Consider the following 19217-nt stretch of genomic DNA (forward strand, 5'->3'; position numbering starts at 1 on the left):
GATTTAAGAATGTTAGAAACATTTAGCAGATCATTGCAGTATATAAGAAATAGGAGAGGTCCTCAAATGTTGGTTACCTGAGGCTAACAACAGCCCGGGCTTCTTGCCCCGCTCCTGTGCCAGGTAAGTTACGGGCTCACCATAGCCCGTGCTACTTGGAACTTGTTCCAAGTAGCACTGGAATAGACTGGAACATATAGACTGAATAGCCTGATAGACTGAGTAGACTGAATAGACTTCAATAGACTGAAATAGCACAAATAGACTGGAACTTGTTCCAAGTAGCTGAATCTATAACAACAACAACAACATCCTCTGATGTTGCCCTCTGGCACTCCTACGGTTAATGATTGTGTGGGAGAGGTTATATCATTGATGGCTGATTTGATTGCTGTTTGTCACTGAGATAGTATCGGATATAGTTCAGGGCAAGGCCTAAACTATATCCGGATTCCATAATGGTGAAGTTTAAGTAAGAGGTGGTCATGGTTTACAGTATCAAAGGCCTTTCTCAGGTCAATGAAGAGTCCAATTCTGAACTCATTTTTTCAAGGGCTGTGCAGATTATATCAAACAGACTAGTAATGGCGTCGTTGGTACTCTTTTTGGGAACGGAACCCAAACTGACAGGGGCTTAATATGTTGAATTTTACAAGGTAGGAGTAGAGCTGTTTGTAAAAAAAAATTTCAAATATTTTTAATAATATAGGTAGATTAGATATCGGTATGAAATTGTTTATGTCTGCCGGATTGCCTCCTCTATGAGCTGGCGTCACTCGTGCTTTTTCATGCATATCAGGAAAGGTAGGGCGCCTGACAGCTGGGTGGACAGCGCTTCGGATTCGTAGTCCTGAGGTTTCGGGTTCGATCCCTGGTGGAGGCGGAGACAAATGGGCAAAATGTTTCTTTCACCCTGATGCCCCTGTTACCTAGCAGTAAATAGGTACCTGAGAGTCAGATGGCTGCTTCCTGGGGGATGTGTAACAAAAAGGAGGCCTGGTCGAGGACCGGGCCGCAGGGACGCTAAGCCCCGAAACCATCTCAAGATAACCTCAAGAAGGTATGACACTAGAGATTTGTTGCATAGCAGAGCTATGGGTGGCGCAAGAGCAGCACTCTTATATATCACAGATGGTATTTCATTAAGTTTTAAGTGACTGGGTTTAAGTGAGTGGTTTTAAGTAATTGAATTATGGATACAATGTCTGTCGGGCTGACTGGTAAATGGAGTAGAGAGTTAGCTGCCTGTGAGATAAGTAGTAACAAGTGTCTGGGTCTCTGGGATTTTTATAGCAAGGTTAGCATCAATTGATGAAAAGAAGCTATTGAAATCAGTTGCAGTATCTAAGTCTGTTGCAAGTGTGTATCCATCTTTGTTGAGTCTTATCTACTTGTTATGTGATTGTTGTTTTGACCCTGGCCCTTAGGGGAGCCGGTCGGCCGAGCGGACAGCACACTGGACTGGTGATCCTGTGGTCCTGGGTTCGATCCCAGGCGCCGGCGAGAAACAATAGGCAGAGTTTCTTTCACCCTATGCCCCTGTTACCTAGCAGTAAAATAGGTACAGTACCTGGGTGTTAGTCAGTTGTCACGGGCTGCTTCCTGGGGGTGGAGGCCTTGTCAAGGACCGGGCCGCAGGGACACTAAAGCCCCGTAATCATCTCAAGATAACCCTAGGATATTAGCGATGGTCACCACCTGCAGTGGTGACCATCGCATCACCTGGCGTGGCTCCATCTCTCATTCTAACAACTGCACCTGTTGTTGTTGTTGTCTTAGATTTAGCTACTCAGAACGAAATGTCCGTGTAGCACGGGCTATAGTGAGCTCGTAATTGAGTTTGGTTATTCGCAATAACCTTGTTACTCTAATATTTGAATCAAAGTTTTCAATGGAGGTGGGGTTTCCTCCTTTTCTCCCGTTTCTTTTTTGCTCCTGTTTAAGTGCACTGGTTTTAGTCTTTTTTTTTAATAACTTTATCTTGGTGGCGGATGTAGGTGAAGAATGTTTACTAGTGAGTCCCATTCTTCAACGGCTTTTCTAATCATTGTAGTCGCTAAGGATTTTGCATCTATTACAGCTGCTGTCGTTGGATTAATTTTGAGTTTGATGCGCAGGGCTTCAGTTGCTTCACATTCCAGTAAGTAGTGCAATAGCAGTGACTCTTCATCTGTTGCACAGATATGACACACTTTAACTATTGGGTTTATTACCTCCCAGCAGCACTTGTAACCAAGTCTGAGTCTGTGTATGGCTACTGCAATGTCTCTGGATATCTTTTTGTCAGGCTTGAAAGAGTAGTACCCAGTGGCTTGTTTGTACCAAATCGCAGTGGATCTTTCTTCCCCTACTTTGGCTCTGTGGCGACTTTTAATAGTTGGGAGTGTCTTCTTCTTGATTTGCTCCTTAATCTGTGAAAAAACTAGGAGGTATTTGAACCTGTGCAACAGGTAGAGCTGTGGCAGTTTTGCTAGTGAGTCTGCCTTTTCATTACCATCTATGCCAATGTGACTTGGTATCCAAATTAGGGTGATTGACAGCCCTAGATTGTGTGCTTCTTTTCCTATATGTTGGATTTATGTGATGAGTTGTATATTATCTCTGTGCTGGCTGGATAACAATGCCAGGAGCGAAGATATAGAGTTGGTATGAATGATGATATGTAAATTATTCTCAATTGTATAATTTATGGTCTCCTTCAGGGCATGTAATTCTGTTTCCAATGTTGAGCACCCACTATTTATGCTCCAGTAAGCTTCATGGTTGTTAGTGTAAACTGCTGCCCCAGCAGAACCTCTTTCTTGATCAACTGATCAGTCTGCGAAGAAGTGAGTCGTTGTAGATCTTAAGATGGTTTCCGTTTGTTGTTCTATGACTACTTTGAGCCTCTGCGAGTCAAATGCTGATTTTTTAACTGATAATCCTTCAATGATTATCTTTAGACTCGATTCTTCCCACGTAGGAGGCTGCCAAAAGTGTTGATATGGTCTATCTTCCTCTTTGTTTTTAATTGTCCATTTCAAGTCAAGTTTCTCTAGAATCTTGACCAGATTATCCGTCCATGCACTTGTTCTATATTGAAGGTTTCTCTGAAGCGATCTGTGTATGCTATCTTTGATTGACAGTCTGGCGGTGGTTCCAACATGTTTTGCTGTTATGGTGGTTGTTGTTTGTTTGATCCTGTTTTCTAAGGCTGTTAAGTTGGTTTCCATTCTTAGAGTCTCTCGACGCGTCCATATAGGTGCTCCCAGCATTGTTCTGAGGGCATCATTTTGAGACACCTCCAGTTTCTCCCATTGGTTATCACTGAGGGATGTAAGAGCAGGAGCAGTATAGTCAATGAGTGACCTAACTGCTTGAACGTAGTACATTTTGAGTACTGGTAGAGATGCACCATCTCTAAGACTTGTCAGGGAGCGCAAAGCTGAGTTTCTGGCTTTACAACGTTGCCAAAGATTTTCAATTTCTTGAGTGAATTTCAACTGGTTGTCTATTATGACTCCTAGGTATTGAAAAGAGGTAACCCACTCAATTTCGTGTCCTTATATTGCGAGTCTGATGTCTTGAGTTCTCATTTTAACGGCCATTGTTTTGGTTTTATTGCTGTTTATTTTCACTGCTGTGCGTTCCTCCTCCCTGCTGATGATGTCCAGGCATTTTTGTTCATGGGTTCCTGGCGCCTTTGCCCTTGATGATGACCACAAAGTCGTCTGCATAGCTAAGCAGTTTGGCTTTGGGTAACTTGAGCTTCATGAATTGTTCCATGAGACAGTTGAAGAGGAAGGGGCTTAGTATTCCTCCCTGCGGAGTCCCATTTTCCAGCCTCTTTGAGGAGAATGTTTTTCCTTGGAATTTGACTTTAGCTTCTCGGTTAAGCAGGCTTCCTTTGGCAAAGGCAAGAACGTGTTCTTTGATTTCCTTATCCACCAGGCAGCACAGTGCAGCTGGTGCAATGGCTATCTCGAAGGCTTTTTCTAGGTCTAGAAAAATAAGGATTTGATCCAGGAAGGAGGTAAGGCATTTTGTGGTTCCAACACCTTTTCTATAAGCAAACATATTTTGGTGCAGTGGTTTGGTTTTACAGTCAATTCGATTAAGAGCCATTCTTTCTGCAGTTTTAGCAGACAGCTTGTTAATGAGATGGGTTTTGGATTTCCCGGGTCTTTGGGTTTTAGAATTGGAACTATAATTGCACTATTCCAAGAGAGTGGTCGAGTTCTTGTCACCCATACTCTGTTGATGAGATTCAAGGAGACTTCTTCACCCTTTTCTCCTAGCTTGGCCAGCATGTTGTCAGTCATTTTGTCCTGTCTCCCCTCTTTCTCTGGCATGTTTTATACTCGTGTGTTGCGTTCCACCTCTCCTCGCCTTCTCCCGTTTTCTCAGTTCCGCAACCGTTTCCAGACCTGGACCCCGACAACTCCTCGCCGTCTGCTCCTTTGCGTTCTGGGCCTGAGAGTCTTCCTCCTGGTGCATTGCCTGGTGTTTCCGTCTTCCCAGTCTCCTGTGCCTTCTTTCCCCTCTCGCCGCACTACTCCTCAGCCCTCCCCTCTGCCTTTTGGCCCTCCACAACGCCTTTCCATCCAGGCCGTTGCCCATCCTCCTTCCCTCGGCAACGTTTGTGTTGACCGCTTCTGTTCTCCCTCTCCTGTGGAGACTGTGGAGGTTGTCATCCAGTACATTGCCGATGGTGCACCTGTCTCTCTACGTCAGAAACGTAAACCTGACTCCTCTCTCTTTCCTCCTTTCCCCCGGCGGGTAAGAAGGTATCTCTGTGTCATGCGTGTATCTTCCTTCCCTCACGTCCCTCAAGGTCATTTGTCTCTCTATAGAATCCTTGATGAACCAGACACCTTTGACATCGCTCACCTTATGCGCTTTTGTTCTTGTATTGGCATCCCTAGTGATATTTAGCGCCTTTTGAACATCCTGCGCCTTTGATGGTGCTACGTAGTCCCCCCCGGCTTGGTGCCTTTTTTTGATAATTACTTTCTTGCAGTGAAGAATGTCCGTAGTGAAAATGGTTAGTGATGTGCATGTGTGGGAATGTTTGTGGAGGTTATGGGCAGGGCAGGGAGTTTATTTCTGGAAGATTGGACGGGTGTATGGGCAGAGATGGTGAGGGTATGTGTGGTGGGAGACGGGGAGGGTGTGTGGTGGGAGACGGGGAGGGTGTGTTGTGGGAGACGGGGAGAGTGTGTAGGGGTTCATGGTGAGGGTGTGTGTGAGACTTATAAGGGTGTGCGAGAGAGACCCGGGCACCGCCTGGTACCCCATCTAGTCAACAGTAAAATATTCCCTTCATACTGGTAGTTGGCCAATATGACTCTCAAAGAATGCCGTAGAATTCTTGAATAAATGTGGTAAGTGTGATAGAGAAGAGAGAGAGAGTAGATGTGGCTGAGACAGTGAAGAAAATATGTGTGACAGAGAAGAGCAGCAGCAGGTAAACTAGAGGAGATATAGCAAATATGCCAGTGTGGAGAGAGGGTGAGAGAGAGAGAGAGAGAGAGAGAGAGAGAGAGAGAGAGAGAGAGAGAGAGAGAGAGAGAGAGAGAGAGAGAGAGAGAGAGAGAGAGAGGGAGAGAGAGAGAGGGAGAGAGAGAGGGAGAGAGAGAGAGAGAGAGAGAGAGAGAGAGGGAGAGGGAGAGGGAGAGGGAGAGGGAGGGAGAGAGAGAGAGAGAGAGAGAGAGAGAGAGAGAGAGAGAGAGAGAGAGAGAGAGAGAGAGAGAGAGAGAGAGAGAGAGAGAGAGAGAGAGAGAGTAAAGGCAGCAACTTTAAGAGAGAAGGCAGAGGATGTGCTACAGAAGAAAGATATCAATAGTGCCGGTGTAGATGTGGCAGACAGCAGAGATGACAAGCCGGCCAGCAGATAAGAGAGATAACAGGTGTACTCAATTAGAGAGAGAACTGATATGACAGACGAGAGAGAGAGAGAATTGGTGTGAGAGAAAAGTGTTAGCAAGTGTAGAAGGGAAGAGAGAATACTTGTATAGGTAGAAACTACAATTGTCGGGTTAGAATACAAAGGCAAAAATTACAAAACTTATCATCTGTAAGAAAGTGTCTTCCTCTGATCCAAACATAATTATACCTAATAATGTCTGGGTTTTATTTTCTCCAAATCTGAAGTGGTTTGCATGTATGGTGTTGAAGCCCAACACCTAACCAACAAACTCCATTTAGATTATGCAGTTAAATTTTGGTCCCCCGTATTATTAAATAACCATAAATTTAATTGAGCGTTGAGTTTTGTAATATTCTTAGAAACAGGTTAAGTTGACAAAATATAATATAGGTGAGGTTCACAAGAAAGAAAGTGAACATATTTCATCATCCGTTTGTTTTGTAAGTGATGTTACACCTGTAACATCACTTACAGGTGTAACATGTTACACCTGTAACATCACTAACATGCTTGTTAGTGGCGCTGCAAGAATGTACAAATATCAATTTTATGTAATCTCACAAACCCATTGTACCTTCTTGTGGATAAATTATTATTATTATAAATTATTATTTGTATGGGCTTAGGTCGGAGAGTGCAGGGAGCATCGCTCAGGCAATTCTTATAATTTTCCTTAACTCACAACGGGAATTGTGTTGAGGGATTAGCATCACTATATAGTTTTATTGTCGACTAAATTAAATTATTTGGAAAGGTAATTTGATATATATGGTTAAAAAATACCTTATGACGTGAGTGTTTATAAATCTTCGACACAAGTTCTGACACATAACTAGCCAGTTTATATTCCATAAGGCACTGTTTAGATGTATCCTGATGATATCACACATGTATAACTTCAATAATGTAATTAACTGGTCTGACCCAGTAAATAATTAGTCACTTTCAGAGATCATACACTTCTAAACATGCCATGAAAGAATGACAAACCAATTTGTTTAGCTATCTGAAAAGTAAAAGTAGCCGATATATTATCTTTATGGCTGGCCATTAATAGTATTAATGGTAATACATCAGGTTCAATGATCGACTATTCCGTGAAAACACAAGACCTTAATTTACCGCATCTCAAAATCTCCTGGAGAGTTGTTCGTATTTCGAGTGTCAGATGCCGCTGCTGCCCTGCGGAGTGTGGCAGTGAGGGAGCTTGGTATACACACACTTCCCTTCTCAATCTTACGAAGCAAACCTTTACAAGAACTTCCTTGTGCCTGTGTCGAGTCTTGGATGCTTGTGGACGTATTACTGTTAACATAGAAACTTCCTGGCTCTAGAAGTTCTGGCTTATGCAGAGTATGACATGGCGACGTTTGTAGGTCTAGAGTCAGTTTCTGGTCCCTCAGAATCGTGTCCGAATCTAGAAGTTGATCTGAATGTCTAGTTAAAGGTGTGGGTGGAGAACTTACTGAAGGCTCTGAGATACATTTATTTTGCTGTTGACTGTTATAAGGTGTTGAAGGAGCACATGCAGTCGTAGACGGAGAACTTCTATCCGTATCTTCAGAGAAGAACCTATGAATATCGAGTATTGAGCCTTCGTCGGAGGGCAGGGTTGGAAATGTTCGAATATTGCATACCTCTGAACTTGAGAAGCCTCTCTTTAAGTTAGAATAAACTGGAATTGATAAATTTGGTGAAGGAGGTCGAAATTTAATACTAGATTGAAAGATATTTGTAAGTGTAAGGTTGCTTCCCAGCGACCTTTGTGTAAGAGATGATAATGAACGTGCGAGTATTGGGGACACAGGTGAGGAACACCTCCCACTGGGTGAATTAAAGCACGGCGGTTGCGGACTGTTAGAGGGTTTCAGCGAGGAACTCGAGCACCAAGCGCTACCTTGGGTGCTAGGAGTACCCAGATGTAACTGAGAAAAGCGTAGCTCTCGATAGTCCTGTGGCGTAGGAAATATGGGCAGTCCAGCACCCTTCTGGTCCCCGAGCCCCTGACACACCCTACCCACACGGAGACTTTGGTCAGAGCACGTGTCATCTGAGGAGTAGTTTGTATATAGATGTTTATTCGCTGAATGTTGACTTACTCCGCTCCATCGGCCGCACACAGTCAGGTCTTGCCCTTCTCCAATACCCTCAGCGGTCCTGCCGAAGGTGACTTTACCCGACCATGAGGTTGGTTCATTTGGTGTAGAAAAAGTTCTTTTTGACTTAGAACTTATATTAGGAGTTCTTCTATCGCGAATGAAGTCCTTTTCGGGAGTGTCTGAAACATCATGTGTGAATGTAAGACAAACTTGAATATAATATTTAATGTCTCTGAAAATTACATAACGTTAATATTCAAATGTTTACATTTATGTATCAATCCTAAACACACATACATTTTTTTATCATAATTATATATGACTGATGGGTCGTTCTCTGTCCCACACTAGTAGGATGGGTCCTGCAACCACACAATAACTCGCCTGAGCCGTTTCCCACCTCCAATTACAGTAGTAGGAGAATGCCAAGAGAACACGCTATCTCTCAGGAGCACGCAGCTTGTTATAGATATCCAGGGAGAGAGGGAAACAAATAATAACGGAACAAGAGCCGAGGCGGTAGACAGGGAGGAAACTGAATTACAAATTCAGGAAGTTGTAAATTCTGATACAATATGCCCGGAAAAAGATGACACTAGACAAGAGAGTGTGACAGACAACACTGACAGTTCGATATTTACAGACAACACTGCCAGTTCGGTAGTTACAGACCTCGACAGTGACAGACAGACCAGAAAGACAGTAATTTGCAAGTTTTATGTTAAGGGCGTTTGCAGACATAGATATTCTGGAAATAGAAAGGGATTAGAATGCAGTTACCACCATCCCAAAAAATGTCTAAATATACTTAGAAAAGAAAATGTTGCTTTGGATCAGCATGTAGATTTTTCCATCGTGACATGTGCAAAACCTCATTTAAGGAAAGAAAATGCTATGAGCCCATTCTTTCACTTGAAAGGCACAGAACAATACATGAAGAGTGGCTAACAACAAAATGACTGGAGGAAAATCAAATAATTTTTTATACCCAGACAAAAGAGGTTTCAAATGTTGGAACAGAGAGAGAGTATGAAACTAGCTGAAAGACCCACTTGCATACCAGAAGCACAGATACAATTACACACCATAACAAAGCTACAACTAGGACAGGCAACAAGCCTACAACAATCAGCACTGGTCAGAACAAATCGGATATCTCCACGCATAACTGACCTGCCAGAAAAGTCTCCCAGTCCAATTACCCCAAATAGAGTAGCCTCATTTATCTTTGCCAAAAACAAGGAGTAAAAACGAGGAAAACACAAAGTACCGTTCATAAATGGCCTCCTCACCGAGTCAAATGCAGTATTTGGAGTTTTCACAGAAACCCATGATGGGGAACTTTTTGGACAGTGAGATTTGGATACCAGAATATAATCTATATAGATGTGATAGGGTAAATAGGTCACATGGAGGCGTAGGTTTATATATAAGAGAAGACCTTGTATCCTCGGAGCATCTTAGCTCTACAAATGAGGTGGTAGACGTACTGGGAGGAAAAAAATAGAGAAATAAACTTAGTTATTACTCTAATATACAAACCGCCAGACGTAACGGTTGAGGGATTAATAGAACAGATAAACAAAATGTAGTTTAAGTTATTAAAAGCCTTGACAATTTGGCGAACCCGATACCTGATATTATCTTCCTAGGTGACTTCAACCAGCCTAAGATGGAGAGCCTAAGAAGCTAAGATGGAGAAAAGCAGACAATAATATTATTCTAGGAAATATATCTGGACATAACCAGCTGCAGATTAGAGAACTACTTCGATTCTGTGACAAATTTTTAATCCACCAGCAGATAACAGAGCCAAATCGGAACGAAAATATTCTAGATCTGATCTTCACAAACAATGAAGACATAATCAGGAGCATTACTCATTAAGGAAATGATAGAGATATAATCATAGGCAAGGTTGAGTAATGAATTATATCAAATGTTGGGAGGTTAGGTAGGTTTGAAGCTAATATAGCACGAATAACCATTGGAAAATTAGAATTCGGAAGAAAAATACTCAAGAATGCCCACAACCTCAAGGATCTTGAAGGATATAACTGAGTATACATATTTCATGACCTCACAAAAAGAGCAGCAAAAAAGAAAAAAGAAAGGGTGCTCAAAGGAATACCGAAGGAGTTTAAAAACAAGGAACAATACAAAAATGCAAAGCTAAAGATAGGAGAGGGCAGGTGATCCTGATAGTAGATGGAGGAGAGAACATAGTCCAGCAAGGCAGAATTAACTATATATCTCGGACGACAAACAGCTTAAAACCCAAAGTGATAGTTTACCGAACATCTACGTAATACGGTAGCAATCTCTCAGCCCCCAAGAACAACATCAAGAGTTTAAATTGTTTTACACAAATGCCAGAAGCTTAGTGAATAAATTTGACTCTTTATGTGCATATGCTGAGGCTGAAAATCCCGACATTATTGATATCAGTGAAACATGGGACGAGAGGACATAATAGAAGGGGGAATTCTATCTCCAATGATACAACCCACTATTCAGAAAGGACAGAACAACAAGAGCAGACGGGGTGATGCTTTATGTGAAAGAGGATCTGGATGCTACCAACAATGAGGAACTGAACACCATGAGATCCTCAGAGTATGTTTTGTGTAACATATTAACTCAATACGGAAGCAAAATGGCAGGGAAGTGGCGGATCTGCATAATGTGATGAATGAGACATCAGGAACCCAAATCTTAATAATGGAGACTTAAACCATGAAACCATAGATTGGTTAAATCTAACATCACAAGCAGAAGGAGAACAATTTATAGACCTGGTACAGGACTTCTTTCTCATACATCATGTGGTGGAACCCACAGGTGGTATTTTTAGATCTTGTGCTAACATCAGAAGAGGGTATGAGTGATCAAACTCAGTTAGGGGAAAAGATAACCACCACATGTGATCACCATATTTAAAGGTGGACTACGACTATAGAAACCCACATAATGGTAAATGATAATGAATTTCTAGATTACCATCGAGGAGACTCTCAAGGAATGAGAGAGGAACTATAAAACATCTGGAGGGAAATGTTTTGGATGGGTGAACATGGATAGGTTTTGTTTTTGGCTTTGGAATATATGGATAGGTGAACATCATGGAAGCATCATAGCAAAAACTTTAAGGTCATCACGGAACTTGTTCAAAAATATGTGCCAAAGATGAGTAGGAAAAGAAAGGGAACATGATGGGTGATGCAGGTCGTAATACGTGCATTGATAGTCAAGCAGAACATCTGGGAAAAGTATAAATCCACGATGAACATCAGTGATTATGAGATATACAAAAGGACACTAAACTCGGCCACCCAGATAATCACATCAGCCAAAGCTACAAAAGAAAAATTGCTCAAAACATTAAAAGAAAAGATCCAAAATCATTCATGCCTATATAAGAGGTAAAACCAAAACAAAGGATTCTGTAGGACCCTTAATAGATGGAACAAGCCGAGTTATAGTGAACGACAAAAAGCCGCAAACGCTCTAAATGAAATATTTTACATCAGTGTTCACACTGGAAAAGTTAAATGACATTCCATCACCCACACAAATGTATGCAGGAGGTGAATAGAATGAATTTAGGGATATACCCATAACATGCCACATAATCAGGAAGAACATTGACAAACTAAAAAGACTCAAATGCCCCAGGTGTGGATGGAATCCGATCCAGAACGATAAAGAAACTGGCAAAAGAACTATGCCTACCGCTGAAATGACTTTTCACAAAATCACTAGACCAAGGGATAGTCCCCCCCCTTGAATGGAAATATGCAAATGTCACCCCTATTTTCCAAAAAGGCAGAAAGAGCTCAGCAAAAAACTTGCGGCCGATCAGGTTGGCATCACACATCTGCAAGCTCATAGAGAGAATCCTTAGGGAAGGAATCATTTGCTATCTTTCAGTGAACAATCTTGTACAATCGACACAAAATGGGGTTGTTAAAAATAGATCCTGCCTTGCAAACCTGCTCACATTTTCATAAACCGGTAACCAACGGTTTCAAGCTCAGACAAAGACCTTCCGGTAGATGTAGTGTACATGGATTTTGCTAAAGACTTTGATGAGGTACCAAATGAAGGACTGGGAAGGAAATTACAGGCACATGGAATAAATGGTAAAAATACTAGAATGCATAAAATAATGTTTGAAACAAAGGAAAGAAAGGGTCGTGCTTAATTGGAACAAACATGAATGGTGAAATATGCAAAGTGGGGTGCTAAAGAGGTTCATTTTGAGGCCAACCCTTTTTTGTCATATACATTAATGACATAGATGAGAATATTACAAACCACATCATCAAATTTGTAGATGATACAAAGATTTATGGTAAAGTGTGAAATTATAATGATACTGAAGCCTTACAAAGAGATTTGTATGAACACAAATGGTCAGAAGACTGGCAAATGCTTTTTAATATCGGTAAATGCAAGACCTTGCATGTGGGGCTGTTACGAACCTTACCTCCTGTAGAGGTTATTTTCTATTATAAATTATTTATTAACACATAGGAGAATATTTTCTTGAAAGAAATCTGTAGCTGGCAACTGGGGGGTCGCGAGTGACTCATTACTCCGCGGGTAAAGTAGTACTCTTCAGCTGGAGATGGTTTAGGAATAACGTGTACTGGAATAGCAAAACTATGTTAAGGGAAAAAATGATTCAATCAATAAACCTGCGTGGGGGATATGGAAATGAAGTCAATAAGGGGTTTGATTGGAAATGTTAAAGAATAGAGTATTAAGGGGCGATGATGCAACAATTGCATCATCGCAATTGGTGTCAATTGCCGGCTGGAAAGATATTGCAAATCAAATGCAATATCTTTCATAGACAACTGGGAACACTTCTATGGAAGAAATGAAATGTATGCTCGTGATGGGGTGCATCTATCGAGAGCTGGGGTTGTTGCTGTTGCGAACTCGTTAGAAGAAGTGGTTAGAGGTGTTTGTTTGGGTTTAAACTGTTAGTAGATAGAGGTATGGGAATTGATTTGGAGGAAGGAGGTAATAAAAGTATGTGTTTGTGGGAGAAAGGAATTGGCAAAACGATCAGGGAAAGAGAAGGTCCGCAAAATAACAATTCACTTAGGGTATATTACACTAACAGTAGAAGTCTAAGAAATAAAATTAACGAATTAAATGCTCTTGTCTGCACAGAAAAAATAGATATTATTGCACTTACCGAAACGTGGATGAATGTAGAAAATAGAGAGCTATTAGCTGAATATCAAATATATGGATTTAAACTATTTCACACAGATAGATATATTAGACGAGGAGGTGGAGTAGCCATATATGTTAGGGACAATTTGAAATGTAGTCTCAAAGAGGGAATCAAAACAGAGCCACACACAGAAACTATTTGGATTGAATTAAACGAAAAAACTAATAATATTATAATAGGAGTAATATATAGGCCACCAAATTTAGACAGAATGGAAGCAAAGCATCTATGGGATGAAATATCTAGAGCATCTAGATCTAACAGTATTTATGTCATGGGTGACTTTAATTTTAGCGGAATAAACTGGTTGAACAAAACAGGGAATAGTGAAGCAGAAGATTTTCTAGAATTAATTGACGATTGCTTTCTTACGCAATACATTAAGGAACCAACACGGGAAAATAATATTTTAGATTTAGTATTAACTAACAGGGAAACGCAAATTAATGACATCGAAATAAGAACATAAGAACATAAGAACAAAGGTAACTGCAGAAGGCCTATTGGCCCATACGAGGCAGCTCCTATTCTATAACCACCCAATCCCACTCATATAGGGAGTGAGCTAGTGAGCAGTGATCACAAAGAAATCAGATTTAGCATAGAATGTAATAGACCAGTAAGAGAAAATTCTGTTAAAGTGCCAGATTTTCGAAAAGCTGATTTTAATAGCCTAAGAAATTTTTTGGGTCAAATTGATTGGAAAGTCTTGGGTATGGAGTGTGGGCCGGTCTTGGAGCGAGACATGAACCCAGCGATAGGTGACTTAAATGGGGATTTCGATGTGGATTCAATATATAACTTATTTAAGAATATTCTAAACAAAGCACAGGAACGTAGTATACCATACAAATTGAATAGATCGAATACTAATGACCCAAAGTGGATAACAAAGAATTTGAAGAACCTTATAGGAACATAAGAACATAAGAACATAAGAACAAAGATAACTGCAGAAGGCCTATTGGCCCATACGAGGCAGCTCCTATTCTATAACCACCCAATCCCACTCATATACTTGTCCAACCCGTGCTTGAAACAATCGAGGGACCCCACCTCCACAATGTTACGCGGCAATTGGTTCCACAAATCAACAACCCTGTTACTGAACCAGTATTTACCCAAGTCTTTCCTAAATCTAAACTTATCCAATTTATATCCATTGTTTCGTGTTCTGTCCTGTGTTGATACTTTTAATACCCTATTTAGCAAATATGGAAGCAAATATTCATAGCAAATATGGAAGTTGTAGTGAAGGACCTGGTGACTCTAGTGGGAGCCCTGAGGACAGAGTTGGACTCTCTGCGGGAGGAGGTGCGTCAGCTTAAAAAACAACGAGAAGTAACGAAGGAGGAGACCAGCAGTAATGGGACCTCGTCTTGGAGAGTTGCGAAAGACAGGGGCCTTAAGAAGACTTTGATAAAGCCGCCTTCAAACGCCATAGCAACTTCAAATTCATTTGACGTTTTGGAGGACGAGTGCTGTGGAGAGACTGTGGATCGCGCAAAAGGGAAAGCAACGAAGAGAAAGGAAGCGCAGGCCCCTCAGAAAGTAAAGGAAGTACCTAAGCAAACATTAGTTGTGGGAGATTCCCAGATAAGGTATTTGGATAGAACGTTTTGTGCTAGAGATAGGGGGAACAGGTTAAGGGTTTGCTATCCCGGAGCTGGCATTGGTGATATTATAAACAACATGAATGATATTATGGCTGGTAATGGGAACAATCCCATTATTTGCATTAGCGTGGGAGGAAATGATGTTGGTCGAGTCAGGAGTGAGGAACTGATTCAGAGGTATAAAACAGCCATAGAGTTAGTTAGGAGCAAGGGAGGAATCCCGATCATATGTGGCATTCTTCCAAGAAAGGGAGTGGGAAATGAATGGATATCGAGGGCACTTGGTGTCAATTGCCGGCTGGAAAGATATTGCAAATCAAATGCAATATCTTTCATAGACAACTGGGAACACTTCTATGGAAGAAATGAAATGTATGCTCGTGATGGGGTGCATCTATCGAGAGCTGGGGTTGTTGCTGTTGCGAACTCGCTAGAAGAAGTGGTTAGAGGTGTTTGTTTGGGTTTAAACTGTTAGTAGATAGAGGTATGGGAATTGATTTGGAGGAAGGAGGTAATAAAAGTATGTGTTTGTGGGAGAAAGGAATTGGCAAAACGATCAGGGAAAGAGAAGGTCCGCAAAATAACAATTCACTTAGGGTATATTACACTAACAGTAGAAGTCTAAGAAATAAAATTAACGAATTAAATGCTCTTGTCTGCACAGAAAAAATAGATATTATTGCACTTACCGAAACGTGGATGAATGTAGAAAATAGAGAACTATTAGCTGAATATCAAATATATGGATTTAAACTATTTCACACAGATAGATATATTAGACGAGGAGGTGGAGTAGCCATATATGTTAGGGACAATTTGAAATGTAGTCTCAAAGAGGGAATCAAAACAGAGCCACACACAGAAACTATTTGGATTGAATTAAACGAAAAAGCTAATAATATTATAATAGGAGTAATATATAGGCCACCAAATTTAGACAGAATGGAAGCAAAGCATCTATGGGATGAAATATCTAGAGCATCTAGATCTAACAGTATTTATGTCATGGGTGACTTTAATTTTAGCGGAATAAACTGGTTGAACAAAACAGGGAATAGTGAAGCAGAAGATTTTCTAGAATTAATTGACGATTGCTTTCTTACGCAACACATTAAGGAACCAACACGGGAAAATAATATTTTAGATTTAGTGTTAACTAACAGGGAAACGCAAATTAATGACATCGAAATAGGGAGTGAGCTAGGGAGCAGTGATCACAAAGAAATCAGATTTAGCATAGAATGGAATAGACCAGTAGGAGAAAATTCTGTTAAAGTGCCAGATTTTCGAAAAGCTGATTTTAATAGCCTAAGAAATTTTTTGGGTCAAATTGATTGGAAAAGCTTGGGTATGGGGTGTGGGCCGGTCTTGGAGCGAGACATGAACCCAGCGATAGGTGACTTAAATGGGGATTTCGATGTGGATTCAATATATAACTTATTTAAGAATATTCTAAACAAAGCACAGGAACGTAGTATACCATACAAATTGAATAGATCGTATACTAATGACCCAAAGTGGATAACAAAGAATTTGAAGAACCTTATAGGTAAAAAGAGAGCTTGGTACAAAAGGATTAAAAATGGGGAGGTCACTTTAGAACAGGAATTCGTACAACTGGTTAGAAATGTTAAAAAAGAGATAAGGAAAGCAAAAAGAAACTATGAAGTTCGCATAGCAGGGCAAGCAAAGACAAATCCTAAAGGGTTTTTTCAGTTATATCGTACTAAGACTAGGGAAAGGATAGGTCCATTAAAAACTGAGACAGGTCAAATAACAGATAGTGATGAAGAGATGAGTAGTATTTTTAATAAATATTTTGTATCTGTATTTACTAAAGAGGAACTTAACAATATGCCTTCAGCCGAACAAGTCTATGTGGGTGGGGACGAGGACAGGTTGACGAGTTTAGCAGTTACCAGGGAGGATGTTCTTAAACAAATAGTAAAACTCAAACCAAACAAATCCCCAGGGCCGGATGAAGTGTTTGCTAGGGTGCTTAAAGAATGCAAAGAGGAGCTTTGTGACCCACTGTCAACCATATTTAATAAATCAATAGAGTCAGGCAGAGTGCCAGAGTTTTGGAAAGTTGCTAATGTGATACCAGTTTTTAAGAAAGGAGATAGATCACTTGCGTCTAACTATCGACCAATTAGCCTAACGTCTATTGTGGGAAAGTTACTCGAATCTATAATAGCAAATAAAATTCGTCTTCATCTTGAAAAACATAAATTAATAATTGAGTCGCAACATGGTTTTATAAATGGCCGTTCATGTTTAACAAATTTGTTATCTTTTTATTCTAGCATTGTTGAGGCAGTTGATAGTGGTAAGGATTGCGATGTTGTATACCTTGACTTTAGCAAAGCTTTTGATACAGTGCCACATGAAAGACTGATTAAAAAAATAGAGTCTCATGGTATTGGGGGTGCTATATTAAGCTGGATTAGGGCATGGCTATACCAAAGGAAACAGAGAGTTAGTATAAATGGAATCAAGTCAGAGTGGGAAAATGTTGTAAGTGGAGTGCCTCAAGGCTCTGTCCTGGGACCTCTGTTGTTTATAATATATATAAATGATTTAGATTCAGGTTTGAGTAGCAACATTTGCAAATTTGCCGATGATACGAAAATCGGTAGGGAAATTAATTCGGAGGAGGACTCACTATCACTTCAAGTTGATCTAGATAGGGTTTTGAAATGGTCAAAGGATTGGCAGATGCAGTTTAATGCTGATAAATGTAAAGTTCTGAGGTTAGGTAATGATGATAGAGTTACAAGATACGAGCTAGATGGTGTTGTGATTGCGAAGTCGGATTGCGAAAGGGATCTGGGAGTTATGATTAGTAAAAATTTAAAACAAAAAGATCAATGCATAAATGTTCGTAATAAGGCAAATCGGACACTTGGATTTATTAATCGCAGCGTTAGTAACAAGACACCTGGTGTGGTTCTCAAGCTATATCTTGCTCTAGTTAGGCCCCATTTAGATTATGCAGTTCAGTTTTGGTCGCCATATTATAGAATGGATATAAATTCACTTGAACGTGTCCAGCGTAGGATGACTAAGTTAATTCCCCAAATTAGAAATCTTTCATATGAAGAAAGATTAACAAAGCTTAAGTTGCATTCACTGGAAAGGCGAAGAGTTAGGGGTGACATGATAGAGGTTTACAAGTGGATGAATGGACATAACCGGGGGGATATTAATAGGGTATTAAAAGTATCAACACAGGACAGAACACGAAACAATGGATATAAATTGGATAAGTTTAGATTTAGGAAAGACTTGGGTAAATACTGGTTCAGTAACAGGGTTGTTGATTTGTGGAACCAATTGCCGCGTAACATTGTGGAGGTGGGGTCCCTCGATTGTTTCAAGCACGGGTTGGACAAGTATATGAGTGGGATTGGGTGGTTATAGAATAGGAGCTGCCTCGTATGGGCCAATAGGCCTTCTGCAGTTACCTTTGTTCTTATGTTCTTATGTTCTTATTAATATCCCCCCGGTTATGTCCATTCATCCACTTGTAAACCTCTATCATGTCACCCCTAACTCTTCGCCTTTCCAGTGAATGCAACTTAAGCTTTGTTAATCTTTCTTCATATGAAAGATTTCTAATTTGGGGAATTAACTTAGTCATCCTACGCTGGACACGTTCAAGTGAATTTATATCCATTCTATAATATGGCGACCAAAACTGAACTGCATAATCTAAATGGGGCCTAACTAGAGCAAGATATAGCTTGAGAACCACACCAGGTGTCTTGTTACTAACGCTGCGATTAATAAATCCAAGTGTCCGATTTGCCTTATTACGAACATTTATGCATTGATCCTTTTGTTTTAAATTCTTACTAATCATAACTCCCAGATCCCTTTCGCAATCCAACTTCACAATCTCAACACCATCTAGCTCGTATCTTGTAACACTATCATCATTACCTAACCTCAGAACTTTACATTTATCAGCATTAAACTGCATCTGCCAATCCTTTGACCATTTCAAAACCCTATCTAGATCAACTTGAAGTGATAGTGAGTCCTCCTCCGAATTAATTTCCCTACCGATTTTCGTATCATCGGCAAATTTGCAAATGTTGCTACTCAAACCTGAATCTAAATCATTTATATATATTATAAACAACAGAGGTCCCAGGACAGAGCCTTGAGGCACTCCACTTACAACATTTTCCCACTCTGACTTGATTCCATTTATACTAACTCTCTGTTTCCTTTGGTATAGCCATGCCCTAATCCAGCTTAATATAGCGCCCCCAATACCATGAGACTCTATTTTTTTAATCAGTCTTTCATGTGGCACTGTATCAAAAGCTTTGCTA

At 40.5% G+C, this 19217-nt stretch overlaps 1 protein-coding gene across 1 annotated transcript in view; it reads right to left on the reverse strand.

The window, feature by feature from the left end:
- Positions 1 to 6034: 6034 nt before the first annotated feature.
- The window catches only part of LOC123774536 (insulin receptor-related protein), an 879124-nt gene continuing 865941 nt past the window's right edge, over positions 6035 to 19217 (reverse strand). Inside the window, exon 28 of the mRNA XM_069303789.1 lies at positions 6035 to 8186. Coding sequence (XP_069159890.1) covers positions 7027 to 8186 — 1160 coding nt within the window. The 3' untranslated portion in view covers positions 6035 to 7026. The remainder of the gene's footprint in view (positions 8187 to 19217) is intronic.

This window comes from Procambarus clarkii, chromosome 51 (genome assembly GCF_040958095.1).
Source record: "Procambarus clarkii isolate CNS0578487 chromosome 51, FALCON_Pclarkii_2.0, whole genome shotgun sequence".
Classification (NCBI taxonomy): Eukaryota; Metazoa; Arthropoda; class Malacostraca; order Decapoda; family Cambaridae; genus Procambarus; species Procambarus clarkii.